The sequence below is a fragment of the Dermacentor albipictus genome, chromosome 7 (genome assembly GCF_038994185.2).
Source record: "Dermacentor albipictus isolate Rhodes 1998 colony chromosome 7, USDA_Dalb.pri_finalv2, whole genome shotgun sequence".
NCBI lineage: Eukaryota > Metazoa > Arthropoda > Arachnida > Ixodida > Ixodidae > Dermacentor > Dermacentor albipictus.
The window spans coordinates 51,207,672-51,230,047 of NC_091827.1; the positions used below are offsets into that span (position 1 = coordinate 51,207,672).

Here is a 22,376-nt window from a genome sequence, read left to right on the forward strand (position 1 = left end):
TCTACACATCACTTGTCTCTCAGCACTTGTCTCTGTGCTGTAGATTCTAGAAGGTAGTAGTGCTCCTGCTGTGCAGGCAGAGACACGGCAGCGCAGCTAAAGAAAACTGCGAATCGAATAAAAACTACCGGAAGCCAAACGTACTCGACCGATACGCTGCGTATCAGAGGTCACGTGATGGTCGGATACTAAGGGAGGAAAAGCGAAGGGGATGGCCACGCAGAGAGTTCGCTTACCAACGCCGGCTGCGTAACATATGCGCTCTCCGGGTTTATTTCCTTGCTCCTAATGAGTTATTTACCGGAGGAGTTGGCGGCAGTTGATGATGATAATTTCTATTGGCATCCTCTTCGAAATGGGGCGGCGACAGTCACCCAGACTGCTTGAATTAAATACATATATTACAGAGCTTTTCTTTTAGCTGTACCAAAGTTTTAAAAATTGTCTGTGGCAGATAGCACAATTCCAGTCCTTGACCTAAATTACTCGGTCAGGCGGCCATTACTTCTACGAGAAATCAAAACGCTTATTATATAATTGGCATAATTACGTAGATTAACTTGAATTCTTAACACTACGGCCACTATTTCAATTTACGAATTATAGCCGGTGAGTTCGCAAGGCGTATTCACTTGGAACGAATTCTGAGGACTGCACCAGTTTCGAAATATAAATTTTCAGTGTCCGACGAAATGTATAGGCGTTCTAGTTTTTCTTTTTTTAAAAGAAATCGCTGTCTTATTCACCGAAGCACAAAAGTAACTCTCCCAATTCCTCCCACCCTTTCCCCGTAAGCATGCTGGTTGTCCATCTATAGGCCGTGTACGTTTCTACGCCTGCCGTGCGCGATGGTAGCGGCGATGAGGTCGTGCTGCAGCTCGAACATGGTGGCCTCGACCACGGCGCACATGAGCAGCGTGGCGGAGCCTCCCATCAGGAGCTGCGCCGACAGGAAGGTGACGCCCGTGATGCCGAGGAGGATGCCGCGCAGGCGCAGCCCGAACGCCTCGATCACGTACAGCGCGACTCGCGAGCACAGCGCCGTCTCCTCGCCCGCGGCCACCAGCAGGTTCATGCCGAGCAGCAGGATCACCAGGCTGTCCTGGTGTGGTTTGTCCACGAAGAGAAAAAAGAATACGAAAAGCGTAGGTGTTCCTATTTGTCAAGCTTCGTAAAGTAGCGACACTCTCCTCCTCCCCCTTAACTCCTCCTCGTTCTCCTCGTTTCTCCTCTCATTCACGCTCCCTCCTCGACCGTGGCGCCACCTACACCGCTCGAGCGTCAACGGCGCCAACGTGCGCTCCTCACCAATCCGTAAACGCTTCTCGAGCAAAAATGGCGCTGATGCACGGCGTGAGGGCCCACGTGATGCTATTAGGCCAATAGCGACGCGGCGTCGGCCTCGGCCAGAGCGCGCGAGGAGGCGGCGGCATTCTTCAAAGCGTGCCGTTACTTTACGAAGTTTAAGGTGCTTTACCTATTATGGGAAACCAGGGTAACAGTGCACCGAGGGCGAAGGACAGTGATAGAAAAAGGGGTGCCGAATCGCAAATGAATCTTAAAGCGAATAGCTTTTTCTGTTTCTTTTGCTCGTTTTCGTGGATGGTCAATGATCGGACACGGCAACGAAAACGCTCGCTCGTTCGTTCGTTCGCTCGCTCGCTCGCTCGTTCGTTCGTTCGTTCGTTCGTTCGTTCGTTCGTTCGTTCGTTCGTTCGTTCGTTCGTTCGTTCGTTCGTTCGTTCGTTCGTTCGTTCGTTCGTTCGTTCGTTCGTTCGTTCGTTCGTTCGTTCGTTCGTTCGTTCGTTCGTTCGTTCTATTCGCCTACATTCGCAATATCCTTCGACGGTTTCCGCACATTTCTTTTTATTCGGGATGCACCCAGCATATATGTGAAGAAAAGATCCACATGCGTCAGGCAATGTGAAACCCGAACAAATTAAGTGATCTACACCAAGGTACAAAACGGCAGTGTCACGCAGTATTATTGACTTCTTATACTCACGTCCTAATTCTTTCTTTTTTATGTGGTATACCTCAGCGGCAGCCGCGCATATATCCTGACTCCAGCACAGAATGTTTGCTTCTTTTAAACAGGCCGGCACCCTTCCGTATAAACAATAAATGCTTTCACAATGAAATAAAAAAAACTCGGTTGCGAGTCTGCACCTGCGCTGTGCCTTTCACCGCCCTACGTACTTTGTACGCTGTTACTGTAGCTTCTCAAAATGTGGTAACTTGCCCAGCTCTCCGTTTTTGTATAGTTTTATTTATTTAGCGGAGTTTGACAATACACGAATAAATGAGTTCACCAAGGTGCTGAAGTGAAAGACTTCAAAATGCGACCATCCAGCGAGACCTCCATTGCCACATCACCCGATTCGACATCCAGCGTCAGCGTTTTCGGGCTAACTGAACGGTCGACCCTTTAGAAATAAAAAGATCCCGAATGCACGGACTCGCTCATCAACAACCTACAAAGCTACCTACAGGCGATGTAATGACTTTTCTAAATTTAACGAACCTGAGAAGACTCTTATAGAGAGAGTTCGGCTAATAAATGAAATTAGAACTCTGTTTTCTTGTCTTCACCTTCTTGTTTTTAATCACTAACCCCATTTTCCTTGCGCACGGTAGCTACTCGGACTGGTTAGTTTGTCTTGTTTACCGACCTGCTTTCCCTCGTTTTCTACTTCTCTCGGCAAACTAATTTAATTTAATTGCTAGAATTACTCTCTCGAAACCCCATGGGCATTTATTTTTTCGACAGAGGAAGACTTTTTATTAGCCGAGAAAATGAAGGACGAATTCCCTCTGAATTTCCCACCCATAATGCACCATCGAAATACGTCATAGTGGCATCATGATCGTCACGGTACTTGCACATATTTCGGACTTCTGTGTGTGTGTGCGTGTGTGTGTGTGCGTAGCGAAAGCGCGTAAAGGTTACTACACTGATATCCTGCTTATAATGAAATGAAGCACCCCTTTTTATCTTGATTACTGCGCAATTAGCGGTGCGAATGTATGCTGCTGAAAGTTGTGACGTCACGAAGAGATCGTTCAGGAACTTTGAGGTGCCACCCGTCTTTTGGTTCGTGTCTTCGTTGGTCGTACCGCAACTGTGATAACGGCTAGACCGACTGACTTTCCAACAGTCTAACTCGCCATAATACTACACGATCTACACATCGCAATGTCTATGGATGACCGGACGACCACTCCGATGGCTACGAGCGGCCCACAGTCGCGTGAACGCTCACCTCCATGAACATGCCGGCGAGGTCCGAGACCGAGGTGACGCCAGCCAGGGGAAGGACGAAGAAGGGGAGCAGCCAGGTGATTGGCACCGGCACCGTGCCCAAGAGTGTCCACGCGACCATTAGCAGACCCACCGACAGGCACCACAACATCTGCAGGAAACAGAGCGAACACCCTGCAGTAGTCATTACTCTACAAGTGTGTATGAGCGTTAGTCATTGCAAGAGTCGTTATGATGGTAGCGGCAAAAAATTATGCACCAAGGAAGGTGTATAGCTGTTCTGGCGAGAGGGTGCCTGGTGAAACACACACGAGACTGAAACCTGGAGGCTAACAAAGGATCTTGAGAAGTTAAGGGCTGCGTAACAAGCGATGGAACGAAACATGTTATGAGCTAGGTGCGGGTTTTAATGATATTATGGCGTTTTACGTGTCAAAACCAGTTTATGATTATGAGGCACACCGTAGTGGAGGACTCCGGAAATTTCGACCACCTGGGGTTCTTTAACGTGCAACTAAATCTAAGTACACGGGTATTTTCGCATTTCGCCCCCATCGAAATGCGGTCGCCGTGGCCGGGATTCGATCCCGCGACCCCGTGCTCAGCAGCCCAACTCCATAGCCACTGAGCAACCACGGCGGGTCTCGATGCGGTAAGACAGCGGTGTGGAGTGGACAGCAAATGGTTGCCGATATTCTATAGTTGAAATTAAGAGGGGAAAAGTGGCGGCGCATTCATCCTTTAGAAATGATTGGCGATCTTAACGCGATTTGTAGCAATATTTTTATGATGGCGCATGTAAGTGATGATCATATCTTTTATATGCTATGATGATTATTATGATGATTATAATGATGATTATAATGATGACAGTGACGATACAGAGACAAAGTTGTGATGCGTCAAGCGCAGTGTGGTTATTGAAGAGCTTGACGAGGCACGTGGAGTGCCGAGGCTCCTGTCACACGCTTCCCTCTGGACAGGCTGCGCCATCTAGCAGTGCCTTCATGAAGTCACCACGTGGCCTCCGAGATGCGTGGCGCCCCGGTGCGTGAGATCACTGAGAACTGTTCCCTCGTTTACCCCGCGCATTCGTGACCCAGCTGGCTAACGAGCGGGGATGCTGTGCTTGAGGAACCCGTTTGACGCGGAATCGATTCCATACAGACCGGAGAAATGTTTTGGTGTGGCACATGCCGATTTCGGGAGGATTGATCAAGAACGTTCAGATAGCTAGCCAGTGGTCCAAGTTGCGGTCTATTCCGTTACACACGCACTGGCACATACGCAGTGACCCAAGTTTGCGGTAAAAAAGGTTACATACAGGACATCATGCCGCAAAGTGGGTGAAGCCCCCTAAAAGGCTCATCTCGTTAAAATGGAGCTGGGCAGGCCGTGTATGCGTAGGGTGGATAACCGGTGGTCTATTAGAATTGCAGAATGGGTGCCAAGTGAGCGCATCGAGGACGGCATAGAAGTAGGTGGTGTGACGAAATTGGGAAATTAGCAGGCATGGGACGGGATCAGCTGGTGCAAGCCAGGGGGAATGGAGATCGCTGGGAGAGGCTAACAGTGCACATTGCCTAAGCAGGGTGAGGATATGCGCGGGATTGACACCGTGAACGTGCCGTTCACTCTAAAATTTCTCGTTATCAGAATATCTGGCGTAAAACTACGCGCTCCTCCCTACCGTCCTGCTAGGCCTCAACTCCCGGTTTTAGCGCTCCTGCTCTGCGGACAGAGATACCAAGCGCACCTAAACAAGTGCTGCATCGAATAAAAACAACCAGAAACAAAACCTTCTCACCTAATACGCTGTGTATCCGAAGATGCGTGTTGCGTCTGTGCCTGCTATAGGGGAAAAAAAGGCGGCGATAATGGCTTCATGGAGAGTTGGCTTGCCAAGGCTTGCAACGTGACGTAACGCTCTAAATTCTGGGGTTTTACGTACCAAAACCACCATCTGATTATGAGGCACTCCGGATCGATTTTGACTACCTGGGATCACTGACGTGCCCCCACTGCACGAGACGCAGGCGTTTTCGCATTTCGCCCGCAACAAAATGCACCAGCCGCTGCCAGGATTTGATCGATCCCACGACCTCGTGCTTAGCAGCGGCTTAGCGGCTTAGTGGCTATGCTTAACACCATAGCTGCTAAGCCACCATGGCGGGCTACCGTGGAGTAAGGAATAAATAAACTAGGATAGAGCATTACGTCACCCGCCATAGTGGCTCACCGGCGATGGTGTTGCGCTGCTAAGCACGAGGTCGCGGTATCAAATCCCGGCAGCGGCTGCTGCGTTTTGACGGGGGCGAAATGAAAAAAAAAAAACAGAAAACACCCATGTACTCAGACTTACGTGCACGTTAAAGAACCACAGGTGGTCAGAATTATTCCGGAGACCCCCACCTAATGATCAGACGTTGGGTCGACGTGTTTTGGCTTGAGTCATGTTGCGCAGTTCTCTCTCAACGTTTTCCATCGCTAGCCAGCAACACCCCATGTAGGGGCGAATTCTTGAGGCGGTGTGATCGACTGTGACACGCCATAGAAAGGTTTGTAGAAGTTTTTGTCGTTGCAGGGCTGTTCCTCTTCAAGAACAGAATTATACTAAAATAACTTCTAATGATCCCTATGACCCAGCGATCACACGTTTGGGCTCGCATATGAGCGGAACGCAGTCATGTCATACAAATAAAGGTTTTGCTTGCGTCGGTTGCTCAGCTTTACAACGTGCTAAGACAAGAGCTGCATGATGGTGTTCGCGTCCACGGCGGTTCGCGTCCGTATAATTCCCAGCATGCGTCTGTGCTAATACGTCCACCCTGCGTTAGGCTGTTATCGGATGAGCTGACCCATCGAATGGTCCTCCAAAGGCTACTACGTACTCGGGGGACGCTGCAGAAATACCAAAGAAGGAATTATCTTGACGTGCTGTCCGAATAGCCTCCTCTGCCCTTCTAGGCGAACAGAAGTGCCACGTGCTTCTGCCGAGAAAGCCCTCCATTGGAAGCAACGGTAAACAGTGTGTGCTCAAGCCTGCCAAGCCCTGATGATTGTCTGCAGCACTGTAGCCGTGTATACTCACGTTGCTGTTGGCGAATGCCGCCGGCGTCAGGAGCAGGGGCGCCACGTAGCCCAGCACCAGCCTGATGGTGCACTTCCTACGACACCACTGCTTCCAGTCGCACTCCTTGTCGGTCTGCTTCTTCTTAGCAGTAGGCATGGCCTCTGGCTGTGCATGGCGGAGTTCCGACAGACACTCATCCGACTTGTCAAACGACGATAAGTAAACGAAGATAACGAACACAGGTCGTGACACGTCCCCTTCAGCATATCGCAAGTGCCTGACACACCAGTTGCGGACAAAACCAATCGGAACACGGGAGCCGAGGCCGAATTTCACCGCAGTGCCCTTCGGCACACTGGGGGGTCAGCTATAAATTGGATCAGGCATGCGATCATCGCACGGCTCGTGGCCTGTTCCCCACTCGATCTGTTTCTTCACCACAGGATTCGAGCGACGTTCGCCGCTTCTGCGGCTCAACACTCATTAGCATGATGGCGCTGGTGACGCAGGCGTGTATAGCAATGCTATCAGCGACATCAGGTTAGTGAGCGTTCAGCCGCATTCAGAGCTGCGAACGGCGCGCCGATCCGCGAGCGAAGAAACATATCGGGAACTGTCTATGAGCGCCAGCGTACGCGCATGCGTGATACAATTTCTACCTTCCCCGAGTCTCTAGCAGCCTGGGGTGAGTTAGGCCACAGCTCCAGTGTTCCACTTACTTTCGTTCACACCTGAAGTTTAACCAAAGGGCTTAATTAAAAAAAAAGTTCAACTGCATGTTCAGTGAAGACCTTCTACTGGGCAACCAGCAAATCCAAAGTCGCGTATACAGGCCAAAAGTGTGCCAAAGATCTCGCAAGTAAAGCCCTGTTCTTAACCATGAAAAAAAAAGAAAAAAGAGAGAAAAAAGGAATAATTTCACAATGCGTAGCCATTGCGTTGGTACAACAATCTGATGTATAAGCAGATTCTTGAAACAGAGAAAAACGCGAGACATGGGAGGAAACGGCCAGACAGTTTTAAAAGAACAAATTTCGGCAGAACCGATTTCACGACGTCTGTCGACTGTAATGCGATTAGCATTCAACCAATGTAGCCACACACCGTATTTCTGAATGGAGATTTATTTAAATTCCGTAGTGACCATTCTTACGCGTTGCTTCGACTATATGCGCTATTAACCTGTCTCCGGCATCGGCTTACATTGGATGGCACTCGATTATCAAGGTCGCCCATAATCATGATGGCACGACGATTAATGAATGGCTCCGATAAAACGGACAAAGATGGCACGACACCGGTGGCACGACGACATTTAGATGACCATTTTGAAACGATCACGATGCTATAATGGCCATAGCACGACAATGATGTCACGAGGACAATGGGATGGCGATGAGTGTATGACGACAACCAGACGGCGAAACTGGAATGACAACGATGGCGCTGCCAAGACGGCAGAACAGATGCATAACGTAGACTGCCTGACGACGACACAATAGAGACTTTTAGCGTGTCCGCTATTCTAGCAAACCGGGATGGTTTGGGCGGATTACCGGATGGCCGGGGGCGTAAACGTGAGTGGCCAGATTGGTGGCGCCAGCTGGTGGTGCAAAGCTCAGCCACCTAAACACAGAGCCAATTACTATATACTTCTTAGCTGGAGTGTGTAAGTTTTCGACAGCGGCGTAATTGGGAGCACAATTACACCGCCGCCGAAAATTTTTGCGCCAGCAGCGAAGCAGAATAAAATAGGTTACTGCAATTTTTATCTCTGTGTTTGTTTGATTGAGCTCTACAACACCAGGCTGCTGCACCGCTCCGGCCGCTCACGTTTACGCCCCCGACCATCCGGTAATCCGCTCAAACCGCCCCGGTTTGCCGGAATAGCGGACACGTTAAACGTCTCTAATGACGGCCAGGGCGGCGTAATCACAACTGAATGTCAAGAGCATGATTAAGCTAGAATGGCGGAGATGGGACGGCGTTGATGGTACTCCGAAGGCAGTAGGATGGCGATGGCACGACGACAATGAGACAACGTTCCAGAAGTGATGACGATGCAAGACGTGAAGACTATCCCCCGCATGGGGATAGTGGGTTGACGAAGTTAGAATTACGACAATGGAATGACTAAGACCACATCAGTACGACCCGATGACAGTGAATGTATATGACGACGACGCAACGATTACGATGGCATGACAGCAGCATGACGACAACGGGATGACGGCGAATGTATCAGGACGATGGTGGTATTGCGATAAGGTTGTGACGAGGCGTGACGCTGATGCCGTGACGAGAGGCGCATGACGAAACTAAAGTGACGGCGATAGAACGGCCAAGATGGCACGGCATTGAATGTCTGACGGCAGTATGACAGCAATGGCCGCCACGGCAGCACGACGACGCAATTAAGACGATGACGTGACAACGACAGCACAATCACGATTGAACGACGACGGTACGATCACGCCGGAATGACGAAGGATTGACGTCGATGGAATCTTGAAGGCAGTGTGACGACAACGGTTATGACGTTTCTGAAGTGATGACGACACAACGAAAGCGTCACAACGACGGCACGACGACAATATTACGACGACGCCTGTGTGACTACGGCGGCATTACGATAGTGGGATAACGAAGTTTGAACGACGGCACTGGAACGACCCCGACCTCATCACGACGAGGCTGAAAACGAATGCATGATGGCGATGCCGTAATGGCCACACGATGACAATGATAGCGTGACAACGGTGAGCACAATGGGACGACGATGAGTGTATTGCAACAATGGCGTGAAGATAGTCGGATTGCGAAGCTGCAATGACAGCGATAGAAGGACTGCGACGTCATCGCGACGACGGTAATGACAACGAGCGCTTGACGAGTGTATGAAGACAATGACGTGACGGCGACGGCGCGACCAGAGTAGGATGACAAAGCTGAAATGGTGATGTAACGACCACTAGGGCATCGCGCGACCACGAGAAGATACCCAATGGTCCAACCTGTATTAGACAACTTAGGCCAGTGGGTCGGCGTAGAAGGCGTGACGACGTTGGCATTACGAAAGTCAGATGGCTGAGCCGGAACAACGATGACGGAACCACCACAACGGCATCACTACAACGTTTGTCCAAAGCAGAGCGCGCAATATCGCCGCTGGGAACGCGCTGCGCAACATAGAAAGATAAAAAAAAAGTAGCAGGAGGCGAGTTCGCGACCTAAACGCGACGCGGATCTTCAGTTCCGGCACGAGAGAAGGCAGGCAGGAAACCTAGCTTCGCTATAAAAAAATAAAAAGAAAACAGGAAAGGGTGTCCACGTTGGCAGTGAAGCTGACGTCCTAGGAGGCGGCATGGCAACGCATTTCGATTTCTCGCATCTCCTCTTGCAATGAACTAATCTGACGAATTCTTTCCGCAAGGCGCTCCTTGGAAGGCACCCTACACTTTCCAGTGTAACACAAGATGGTAATGGGCCCTGGTGAGGGGCACCCTAAGACTTGCCTGTGCATTTAAATCTTTAAAGGTATAACTAAGGCCATCGCCGCCATTTGACTGATATGATCGCTAAGCTTTTATAGTACAGAATAGAACTGGACCACTTGGCGGATACGTATGCGTGGCTCAAAGTGGAAAAAGAACAACGGTTCGTCCCGTCTCCGTTTCCCCCTTCGTCGGTTCCGTGCACTGCAAGTCATGAATTCGATAATACAACTCTGCGATTCCGGAGCCAAAATGCGAGCGGAGCAGCGCCGCTGTGCTCCGCTCGGCGTTAGAATGCCTGGATGCTATATCTGGGCACCGAAATTGCACAATTATTTCCAAATTCGTTTCCTTGTCCGCTCTGATTGGTTCATAAGTCTGTTACGGCCTCTCCGATTGGTCCTAACGCCAGCAGGGCATGATTTTACAGTTTACTTTGAATAACACCCGCTGCGTAAGGCTCACAGGAACAACATACTCGGTTTAGTCGATGAAGAATATAACCACGGCAGAATGTACGAATGCGAATGTTGGCAATACGTACTAAGAAGAGCACAAACAAAGCGACCAGGATGCTTCGTCTTGCCTCGTCTGTCCTCGTCGTTTTGTTTGTGCTGTTCTATTCCGTCAGTAAGAGGAGAGCCTAGAGTAGGGGACCTTTTATGAATACCGATGTACATACTTCGTCAGCGCAGAAAAAAAAAAGATATCCGCTTCGCGTAGCGATCACTCCAGATATACGCCGGACAGTGCTCCAAGATAGCGTTTTTACACTTACGTCTGCGGGCAAACTCTTTCGTTGCTCCAAGCTGCCGCCTTCTCTGCCGCGATCCTAGGATCACCCCAGAGCGCCGCACACGTTTGATAGCGGGAAGCACTTGAGGACTGCGAGCGGGCGTATTGCGGTGTCGCGAAGCCGTTCTGCGAGAAAGCGCCTTCGCGGGCTCCCACGCTTCTTCTTCAACGCTCTTGCTCGAGGTTCCGCGAGCGGTTGTCGCTTCCTCGTCTTTCCCGCACAATACGGAGCGCGGCGAGGCTTTAGGTGGTGACAAAATGGTTTATTGACAAATCAAAGTAAAAAAAATTCAGTGGCGATTCAGTAAATGCGAGAGAAATGCGTTAGCATCACGTAGCACCTTATATATATATATATATATATATATATATATATATATATATATATATATATATGTAAAAGGGGAAAACGTGTGTGAAGTGTGGCAATGCGGTCCCGTAATATATATGTATATATATATATATATATATATATATATATATATATATATATATATATATATATATATATATAAATAAATGAGTGTATTTTGACTCGTACTTTATATTTGGCGCAGCCGACCATGTGGCTCGAAGTAACGTTGGCAAGAAGAACAGATGGGCAGACGACCGTGAAGACCTACCAGCTTGACGGCGAAGATCCAGTGCTTCTTCAGGAATCAGCGACTTCATCGGAACTGCTTCGCATCATCGCTGAGAAGAGTCAACTGAACGAAGCAGCCCTCGTTGAGAAAGGTGTGGTAAGAATCGATGCTTCTATGTCTGAATTTGAGGTTATGTTTCCGGGACATTCAAGGATAGATTCCAAGAACGAGACTGAGCACTCGCATAACGCCTTGTTGCAAGCGCTGTTTCAGCAGCAGACCACGCAGTATGAGCAACAGCGACTGATTTTCGAAGCAGTTAGCGACTCACTAAGAGCACAGAAACCACATCAAGAAGAGTTCAAGCCCGATAGTTTCGATGGGGTGTCTAATGCCGCCAACTTGTGGCTCAGAGTTTATGAATATGCATGTGCGCAAAACCACTGGACGTCATTGGACGACAAAGTGTGTAACATGCGCCGTTTTTTATCTGGCAATGCCAGAACATGGTGGGACATGCGAATCGCAAGTCAATGCCGTGATTCATGGCAGAAGTGGAAAGATAGTTTTCTTTCTGCTTTTGAGCGAAATCCGGTTGACAGATGGGACGACGCATTAGCTTTCAGACACAGAGAAGGGACAGTCATGGATTATTTTTTCGAGAAGAGACGTTTACTCTACATTGCCGACCCTAATCTACCAGACTCTGCAATCCTTCCCCTGATAATTCAAGGCATGACTAACGAATCGCAAAGAGAGGTTTGTGTACACCATCCAACCTCCACGGATGACTTATTTGCTTGCCTTAAGTATGTGTCCAGTGATTTTCTGATTCACGGTCCCATCAAAAGGCATAGTACTCTACCACTGAGCATTGACGCACATGGCGAAACGGTAGAATATTTTAATACCGAGTCCGACCAATGTGACACGATGGAAAATGTATACCTTCTGAAGTCAAATCTCCTATTTGTTAAAATGATGGTAAATGGAAAATGTCTGGACTCCCTGGTTGATACTGGAGCATCTGTAAGCCTGGTAAATCAGGAAATCATCCAACCGAGCAAGGTTTATGAAGGAAGAATAGTTAGTGTTCAAAGCTATGATGGAAAAACTAGAAGGTTGCAACACTGGGCAGAAGTAGAGGTTGAATTTGGTGGACATCACCTAAAAGTAGATGCCCTTGTCATGCAGGGTGTTGATTTCCTGTTTCTTTTATCTCGGCCTGATATGAAGCGACTGAAGATGAATATTTCTTGGAGAGACGAAGTGACTATTGACGGATCATTTAAGCCTAACTTGCGTGGAATTGAAAATTCACATCGAAGAGTTAGAAATGCTGATGAGATACTGACAAATTTTCCCGAACTTATTTGTGTTGAGACGTACCCGCCAGCAGCAGATGTCTTCGAGGTACCGTTTAAGCTTCGTGACGTCACAGTAGTGCGTAAAAAGCCGTACAGTCTTTCCCTCGAGAAAAAGACCTGGCTAAAGGCCGAACTGCAGCAAATGCTAAATGCCGGTATTATAAGGCCATCAACATCCACTTTCGCGTCACCAGTCACCATAGTACCGAAAGACGATGGCTCATTTCGCCTTTGCACAGATTACCGGCAGATCAACGGCCAGACTGATTTGTTTCCTTTTCCCATGCCCCGAATAGACGAGATCATCAATGAAACTGGTGGATCAAATGTTTTCTCTCGGATCGACCTCTGTAAAGGATACTGGCAGGTGCCACTACAAGAAGATTACAAGCAGTACACTGCTTTTGTAACACCTTTCGATGTGTACGAGTACAACCGCTTACCATTCGGTTGGAAGAATTCTGGAGCTTGGTTTCAGAAAATGATGAATGGCATTCTTGATGAGTTCCTGGGAAAGTTTTGTAACGTATACATTGACGACATCATCATATACTCACGTACAAGAGAAGAACATGAAAAACACCTCTCGTGCGTGTTAGAAGTCATCAGCAAGTCAAAGTTAAAGATTAACAAGAACAAGAGTGAATTTTTTCAGACAAATGTTGTCTTTCTAGGAAGAGTTTTTGACGGCAAAACCAAAACAACCAAAGAGGAGTCTATACAAAGGATGAAGAAGCTCGTCAAGCCATATGACCTACACTCACTCCGTGTTTTCCTCGGACTCGCCGGTCATTTTCGTGCGTTCATTAAGGATTACGCTGCAAAGACAAGATGCCTCACCAAGCTGACGCAAAAGGATGTGCCATTTATCTGGAGTGAAGAGTGCGAGAAAGCGTACGAGTACCTTGTTGAAGCTATATCGTCGGATCCTGTGCTTGTGCTACCTGACTTCAACAAGCCTTTCGAGCTGTGTACGGACGCTTCACAATATGGTACAGGGGCCGTTCTATATCAACGAGACACAACGGAACAGCAAGGACGCCAGCTCAAGGTGATTGGCTATTATTCTTCTACGTTCTCAAAAGCTCAAGAACATTACACGACCACAGAAAAAGAGGCTCTGGCTGTTGTGATGGCACTCCGGTATTTCAGAAGCTACATAGAGGGTCGTCATTTCCGGCTTTTCACTGACAACCGAGCGTTAACCTACCTCTTGGGATTAACCCAGCCCAAGGGCAGAGTGGCGCGTTGGATCAGTGAAATACAACAGTTCACTTTCGATGTAAGCCATCGACCTGGTGATAAGCTTCCTGACGCAGATGCACTTTCCAGGCTTCACATCACAGAAGTGAGAACATCTGATCATGAACATGTTTGCAGCTTGTGGGAAGGCACCGAAGATCTGACTTGCAATAATGGCAAATTTTGTGTGCCAGGAACTTTGGTGAAAAAGGTTTTGAAGCTGTACCATGACAGCCCAGAGTCAGGAGGGCATGATGGATTCTGGAAAACTTATTGGAAGATAAAAAGTCGATTCATCTGGAAAAATATGAAGGAAGATATCAAGAACTACGTGCAAACATGTCACCAGTGCCAAATTAACAAGGCCAAGTATCGTCCAAGAGGGAATCAAATGGTCATCGCCCATCATTCCCAAGTCCCATTTGAAGTAATTCATCTAGATTTTGCCGAACTAAAAAAGCGAGGAGCGGGAGTCAGTAAGACTCAGGCTTTCCTTGTCGCAATAGATGAATGCACACGCATGGCTGCTGCAAAGCCAGGAAAGGAAGACGCCAATTCTGTTTTGACGTTACTGGAGCGGAATATGTTCAAGAACACCAAGGTAGTGGTCTCCGACAACGGGCCAGCTTTCCGCAGTAAGAAGCTTCAAGAATGGGCCCGTGATAGAGGAATTGCCCTGAGATTTGCCACACCCTACCATCCAGAAGGAAACGGCCTAGCTGAGAGGCTCATTCGGGATTTGAAAACATTCATCGCAATTTACCATGATTTCCATGGAGGATGGAAGTGTGCATTGGAAGCAGCAGTCAGGCACCACAATCATTCTCATACCATGGGATTAGGATGCATGCCTAACTTTGCTGCATCAGGCGAAGCAACTTGGCTACCGGCCGACTACGACCTTGGAATCGTTGGGAAAGTAGATCTGCAGGAAAGGCGCAAAACAGAAGAGGAGCTTTCACGCTACAGATCAACAATGAAGAGACACTTCGATCTGCGACATAGCCCAAAGATGCCTGTAATAGAGCCTGGAGATACAGTTTTAGTCCGGAGGAGTTTAGATGGACCGAAGTCCAAATTTTCTGGGCCCTACACAGTGATAAAGACCGTCAAGCAACAAGGAATCTTGAAATCGCTACACTATTTGGGACCGGAAGGAAAAACTGAAATAGCAACAGTGGGAAATGTCATACCCTATCATCCCAGGAGGGATGAAAACCGAAGTCCGGGAGGATGTGATGTTCCGGCGAAGAAGAAGAAGACAGAAGAGACAAGAACAGCAAGGGGGAAGAGAAAGAAGTGATCAAGATGGATACCTGTAAATAAATGAGTGTATTTTAACTCGTACTTTATAATATATATATATATATATATATATATATATATATATATATATATATATATATATATATATATATATATATATATATATATATTACGTGACCGCATTGCCACACTTCACACACGTTTTCCCCTTTCACATTCCTAATGCTAGCGCATCAAAAATATGTGGGTCTGAATCTGTATGTGAAGCGAAGTTTAAGAGGAAGCTTCAGCTCGGGGACTCCAGTCTGAATTCGTGGCAAAGGAGAAATCGTCTTTTTTCGGTAAGGCACTGCACTAAAGTTGATGAGGTTTGTTGCAATTAAAAGAAAAAAGTTAAAATCTAGTGACTGTTGGTGGTGAACTTTAGCCCACTGTGGGTTTGTGCCATTTTCTTGGTTCATGACAAGACGCCGAGAGGAATATAAAAGAATCTGTTTGTAAAAAAAGCACAAAGGGCACCAAGGACTAAAACGCAAAGAAATATAAAAAATAGCTAATAAAGTAACAATATTACGTTGTTGAGAAGATAGACTTAATAAATTTAAGTTAGGACAGTATAGGATAGGATACACTTTATTGCTCTAATTTACAGAGTCATTCAGCGGTCAGTCCGGTCAGTCTTCTAGTTGTCGATGGCGACTCCCGTCTTGCAGGGTTGGTGCCCCTATTCCAGGGCACCACTGAGCGTGGCTGCTTGTCGGGCATGGTGTACCAGCCCCCGTTGCAGGCATGGGTTGCCTCTGGAGAGCGCACACTCCCACTGCTCCGCACTCGGATATTCTATATTGTGGGATGTTTTGTTTTTGCTGCATTCCCACGTGATATGATAAAGGGTGGGTTTTGCGCCACACCATGGGCGTAATACAGATGCTACATACAGGAAGAACTGCAACAGCCGTACCGCTGGGAAAAATTCGTCCTGATCTGTGAATCCGAGAACCTGATCTGGGAACTTCCTTTTGAACGTCTTGCGCATAACCAATCGATCAAGAAGGTCGATAACCTAGGATTAGGTTCTAACGCAACCCATTGGATTGCTGAATTCTTAACTAACCGATATCAACGAGTTGTTCTCGGGTAACACACATCTGGAACCACGCATGTCATCTCAGGAGTGCCACAAGGAAGGGTCAGCTCTGGGACCATTGCTTTCTCTCATTTATATTAATAATATAACGGATAATCTGGGTTCTCAAATGAGACTTTTTGCTGACGACTGGGTCATTTACAGGCAGATATTAACTCCCGAGCATGTCACTAGCTTACAAACGGACCTAGTGCAACTCGACCAGTGGTGCAAGGTCTGGCATATGGAGATGAGCATAGAAAAGAAAAACAAAGCTTATTACATATTCCACACTTACTGATACTCCTCTAAACATTTACCCAATAAACAATACAGGTACAGATAGGGGTGGAATGTTTGAAGTACCTGGGCATCTACTGAATCACAGATCTAACTTGATATAAGAAACCAACAAAGAAAGTCACCAAGGGCAACACAGGGGAAATTACTTGTGCTTACTTACTGATATAAAGAAGTTATAGAATAATGGTCTTAGAAGTGGATGAAAAAACAACTTGCCGCAGGTGGGGAACGATCCCACGACATCGCATTACGCGTGCAATGCTCTACCAATTGAGCTACCACGGTGACGTCTTCTCACCCACTTTGCGGGGTATTTATGTGTTACTTCTAGAACTAACCCTGGCTGTTTTAGCCAGCGCTACCACTCACAAACCTTCGCAGCGAATGTGGAACGTCCTTTCTGCCACAGGCGTCACAAGTACGTGATATTTTAGGGTGAAGTCAACTGGTCAATACAACCACGCGTGCTACCTGAAGGCATCAATGTTGCCGGATTCGAGACCCTCGTTATGTAATGAACGAGAAGAGGGGGGTTAACCGAGGGGCCCGAGTTTTATTATAAGAACGGCCCCCCGGTTAACACGTCGGTTCCGCCGGTGTTGCACAACTTTTTTTTTTCAATTCAACAGTAATTTTATTCAAATAATCAAAAAGTGGTAGACGACAACGTCTGGATCCTTAGCCATAGCCTAGTTATGGATCCATGCAGTTATACAAAGAAAAGCAAACGATTCAGACACGAGCACAATCATTTCTTGTTTTGGATCAAACAAACAAACCTATCCTACCTTGACCTACCCCTACCTGTTCCCGTTGAACTTCCTGCTCAAGCTCCAACTCAGCTTTGTTCCGCGGATTTTATACGCCTGCCATCTCTTGCAGCAACCTGCATCCCTGTCTTGGCCTGCCCACCTGTACCTGACGGAGAGTATGTCCTTACTCCCGCGACTTCAGTCCTGCTTTCTCACAATGTCTCCTTCCCGCACACCATCGTTTCTGTTGCGGACAATCATACATCTATTCCCATCTTAAATTTCACACAGTGCCCACAAGTACTTCCTCGAGGCATGGCTCTTGCCACATTGTCACCGACGCACTAGTACCACATTTCCGCTCTATCTGTTGCGCCGTCTTCGACCAATGCTCATTCTGCGCCGTCTGCATCAGCCCCGACCGATGACATTACAAACATGATTGTACAGAACCTCTCAACCCAACAAGCCGCAGAGCTCCATGGCCTCCTCGAGTCCTACTCCGACATTTTCAACCTGAACGATCGCCCTTCGTGTAAAACTACGGTCGTGAAGCATCGTAGAAATACCGGCGATGTAGCACCTGTTCGCCGACGCCCATACCGGGTGTCGCCCTCTCAGCGACAAGTTGTCCAGAGCGAGGTTGACAAGATGCTTGCCAAAGGGATTATAGAACACTCTTCCAGCACGTGGGCGTCCCCTGTTGTTCTCGTCAAAAAGAAGGATAACAGCTGGCGATTCTGCGTTGACTATCGTCATCTAAACACGATCACCAAAAAAGATGTATATCCACTTCCCCGCATTGACGATGCTCTGGATTGTCTCCACGGTGCCACTTATTTTTCATCTATAGACCTTCGCTCTGGATATTGGCAAATTGCCGTGGATGAAATGAACCGTGAAAAGACCGCATTCGTCACACCAGACGGCCTATATCAGTTCCGGGTAATGCCTTTTGGCTTGTGCAATGCCCCGGCGACCTTTGAACGGATGATGGACATGCTTTTGCGTGGATTGAAATGACCCACGTGTTTGTGCTACTTGGATGACGTCATCGCATTCTCTTCAAATTTTTAGGCTCATCTTGAAAGACTTTCATCTGTTCTTTCTGTTTTTCGCACCGCTGGCTTGCAGCTCAGCTCGTCCAAGTGCCACTTTGGTCACCGCCAAATAACCATGCTCGGACACATCGTCGATTCGTCAGACATTCGCCCCGACCCCGCTAAAGTAGATGCTGTGCAGAATTTCCCAGTACCACATTGTGCCAAAGATGTTCGCTGCTGTATTACTTCTGCAGGTCTGTGGAAAATTTCGCCCATGTTGCTCGTCCCCTGACTGACCTCCTGAAGAAAGACGTTCCTTTCTGTTGGGGCTTTGAACAAGCGTCTGCTTTCTCGCAGCTCATCACTCTGCTCACCACACCTCCTATTCTCGCCCATTTTGACGACTCCGCTCCGACAGAAATCCGCATTGACACCAGTGGCCACGGCATCGGCGCAGTTTTAGCTCAACGCCAATGTGGGAACGACCGCGTTATCGCCTACGCCAGCTGCCTCCTCTCTCCCGCGGAGCGCAATTACTCGATTACTGAGCGCGAGTGTCTCGCCCTCAATTGGGCGGTGGGCAAGTTCCGACCCTACATATTGTTAAGAACGGCCCAGCTGAGGTACAAGTGTTGCCAGCCAGTGGCGACGACGGCGGCGTCAACTTTCAAGGAACGCCACCGTTACGCTCTAGCCTCGTCGCCGTTGTGACTGAATGAGTTCGGCGGGCCAACTATTGTTACCGACCCCACCAACGCGGACCTGATCTGCTAAGAGTGGGGGAGTTGCCGCGGGAACGTCGTCGAAGGCCCCTTCCCACGCGCCGACCAAGACGCAAGACAATGGCTACCCGGGCGCACTGCAAGGGGAGCTGTGAGTTCTGCGAAGTCCGTATGATGTCGGTTTCGGACCGTGAACCTGTGTGTGTGTGTGTGTGCGTGTGTGTGTAAACCGTCCCGCGGAGAGGCGGCGTGTTTATGATGACTGGACGAACGTTTCCGCCACCTTGGAATCGGGGGAGGACCGAGTGTTTATAAACGGCTGTTGTGCGGATGCTCGACACACTCTCTCAAGCAGTCATGTTAGACTGACGTACTTTTCTCTCGCAGTCATGCTAAACTTATGAACTGCATGTAAATACTGTAAATAAACCCATATTTCTCTTTCTCGAGGAGAAGCAGTCCTTCCCTTCATCAACGTCCTCAGCGTGGATAAGTTAGACAACGGCAGGGGCCAGCTACCTTCTAATTCATGTTCGACTCCAATCTTGACAACGGATCACGAGCGATGGGATTGAGCCCCCAATCATAATATATGGTCGACCATCTACAGTTACAACCGACCACCACGCCCTTTGCTGGCTTTCTTCTATTTGAACCGCACCGATGGCACCGGCTCTTAGAATCTCAGCGCTGCCGCCAGCTGTTGGAACCTCAGTGCTGACACCCATTGTTGCAACCGGACCGTTGGCGCCCGTTGTTGCAAATGGGTCGCAAGCCCCAAGGGTAGCGTTGGCCTGGCGGCCTGGGGCACACTGGAAGCATCCGAAGGTCCCAGCAAAGCATGAGGCGACTGCTAACAGAACAACTTGTTTATTCTAGCATCGCAAAGAGCGGGCGGTCAGGTCGACCGAAGTAGAGAGACGGGAGAGCACGTTCCTCAACAGAAGAAATCGGAGCCTCTCTCCTGGCGTCCGGGGGCAGCTGCTCGCGGGCAAGAAGGAAGGTCACGGGACGACACCGCGTGACAGCGGCGACGGACGGACTGAGAGACATGTAGAGACAAGGAGGTGACGCATCAGCCAGGCCGGCGCCGGTCAGACCTCCTCGCTTCACACTGGGGGAGCTCCTCACCCCGGCTGCCGCGCTTTGACAAGCGTGGGCACACACACACACACGCACACACAAAGACACGTGGCACTGAACATGCCGGGACGCGCTCGGCGGGGATGCGTCGCGGCCGCTCCGAACGGGCCAAAATGTCCGCCGCTTTGAACGAAGCCCCGCCGTCCGTTGAATCCGCGCCGGCTACACCGCGCGTCATAGGCGAAACGTAACAGACCGCCCCGCCGGGGGAAGGAGATCCCGATGGTCAGGGGACTGCATCCGCTGTCCGGAGGGATGTCGCTCGATGATGCTCATAACCGACGTCGGTCGTCCCTCGGCGTTTCTTGAGCGCAGCGCACCGAGAAGGCCTCGTTCTCACGTTCAGGTTCACAGAGGACACTGCAAAGTCACTTCGGGAGAGTTCTCATTTTTCTCTCGTTCCTAGCAAGCGTTAGAACTACGCCGAAACTCAGCCGCTCAGTCAGCAAGCACGGCACAAACCTCACTAAGCCATGCCAGGCTCTTTCCCCTTTTATACTACTTCCTAGTTCCTTACAGTAGTCTAGCAGCACTCAGAACGCGTCCACAAATCGGAAAATTGCACTAGAAAGCACATCATCACTTTGAAACACTACACAAAAGCAATATGTTAAAAATCCTGCCTCAGGAAGAAAAACATCAATAACAAACAATTTTGAGGCTGATTCCCACGTTAGGGGCTTCGACTTAAACCATCGGCGTTACCGTTGAGACTCCCCTTTTTGTAACGCACCTCAAAAGATTGTTGTTGCAAAGCAAGGCTCCAGCGCAGGAGGCGGCCATTTGTGAAAGAGATAGTCTGCAGCCATTGGAAAGGGCAGTGATCCGTTTCGAAGCATGCGAAGCGGATATCGCAGCGAGCGACCGTACACGAGCTCAGCTGGCGTACACCCCGTAGCGGCATGCGGCGCGGTCCTCAATGCAAATATCACCCCAGGCAGAAACAGCTCCCAGTCAGTTTGTTGTTCAAACCACAAGGCTCTCAACACGCGCTTCATGACGGAGTGGAGCTTCTCAACGGAATTCGACTGTGGGTGGTACACTGAGCTGTGTAACAGCTTTACCCCGCACCTTTCGAGAAAGGCTGTCGTCAAAGCGCTAGTAAACACTGGGCCCTGATCTGATTGGATTTCCGCAGGAAAACCAACTCGCGCAAATATGGACAGTAGTGCATTGACTATCTCAACTGAGCTGAGTTCTTTAAGCGGCACTGCTTCAGGGAACTTTGTCGCTGGGCAGATCACAGTCAAAATGTGTCTGTACCCCGTGGCTGTTACCGGCAGAGGTCCCACTGTATCAATAACGAGCCGTCTAAAAGGCTCCGTAATGATAGGTACCAACTTCAACGGCGCCCTCGATTTGTCCCCTGGTTTGCCCACCCGCTGACAGGTGTCGCATGTCTTCACAAAGTGGTCTGCGTCCCGAAAACACCCTGGCCAATAGTACTCTTGCAAGAGACGGTCCTTAGTTTTCTTAACTCCTAGGTGTCCGGACCACGAACCCCCATGAGACAAGCGCAACAGATCCTGACGGTAGCACTGAGGCACGATCAGCTGATCGAACTCCACTCCCCTGCGGTCTACATACTTCCGGTACAGGACCCCACCTCTTTCCACAAAGCGAGCATTTTTCTTGGCGATACCTTCCTTGACAATGCAGCGTATGTTTTCTAGGCTGCCATCCTTCTTTCGCTCGGCTATCAAAGCCGACCGGCTGACTTTTAGCAACCTATTAAGTCCGTCTGACGTAGGCGCGATGAGCAAATCTGCAGATATCTCTTCTAACTTTCCCGCATCGGGCATTTCCTCTCCAGTATCTGGTGCCTTTAACGCTACAGACTCAGTTTTATTCAGCTCGGGCGTGCTCTGAATATCAGCTTGCTGCGCATCTAACCCTTTCTCATCGTTCGACAACGTCGGCCCCGCAACTACCGCCTTTGCAGCGAGCTCCCGAACCTTCGATCTGGTTAAGGCCTGAACGCTAGCCTCACCAAACAAAAGCCCCTTCTCGCGCAGGAGGTGATCGGACCTGTTCGAAAATAGGTACGGGTACTGGGGGGGCAGCATAGATGACACTGCCGCCTCCGTCTTAAGTGCTCCGAAAGGTCCTTCAATAAGCACTTTTGCTACGGGCAGACACACGCTGTGAGCTTCCACGGCTTGCTTGATCCATGCGCACTCGCCCGTGAACATATCGGGTTCTAC

At 49.0% G+C, this 22,376-nt stretch overlaps 1 protein-coding gene across 3 annotated transcripts in view; it reads right to left on the reverse strand.

The window, feature by feature from the left end:
• LOC135910169 (sodium-dependent low-affinity dicarboxylate transporter 1-like) overlaps positions 1–10,803 on the reverse strand; it is a 33,890-nt gene extending 23,087 nt beyond the window's left edge. Inside the window, exons 1-4 of one of the 3 annotated variants that reach the window (XM_065442219.1) lie at positions 10,608–10,803; positions 6,354–6,500; positions 3,264–3,413; positions 827–1,102 (exon numbers count right to left, since the gene is read on the reverse strand). In XM_065442219.1, coding sequence (XP_065298291.1) covers positions 827–1,102; positions 3,264–3,413; positions 6,354–6,491 — 564 coding nt within the window. In that variant the 5' untranslated portion in view covers positions 6,492–6,500; positions 10,608–10,803. Of the gene's footprint in view, positions 1–826; positions 1,103–3,263; positions 3,414–6,353; positions 6,818–10,607 lie in introns of those variants that run through there. The other 2 variants (XM_065442221.1, XM_065442220.1) reach the window with 2 other exon arrangements.
• Between the last annotated feature and the right edge of the window lie 11,573 nt (positions 10,804–22,376).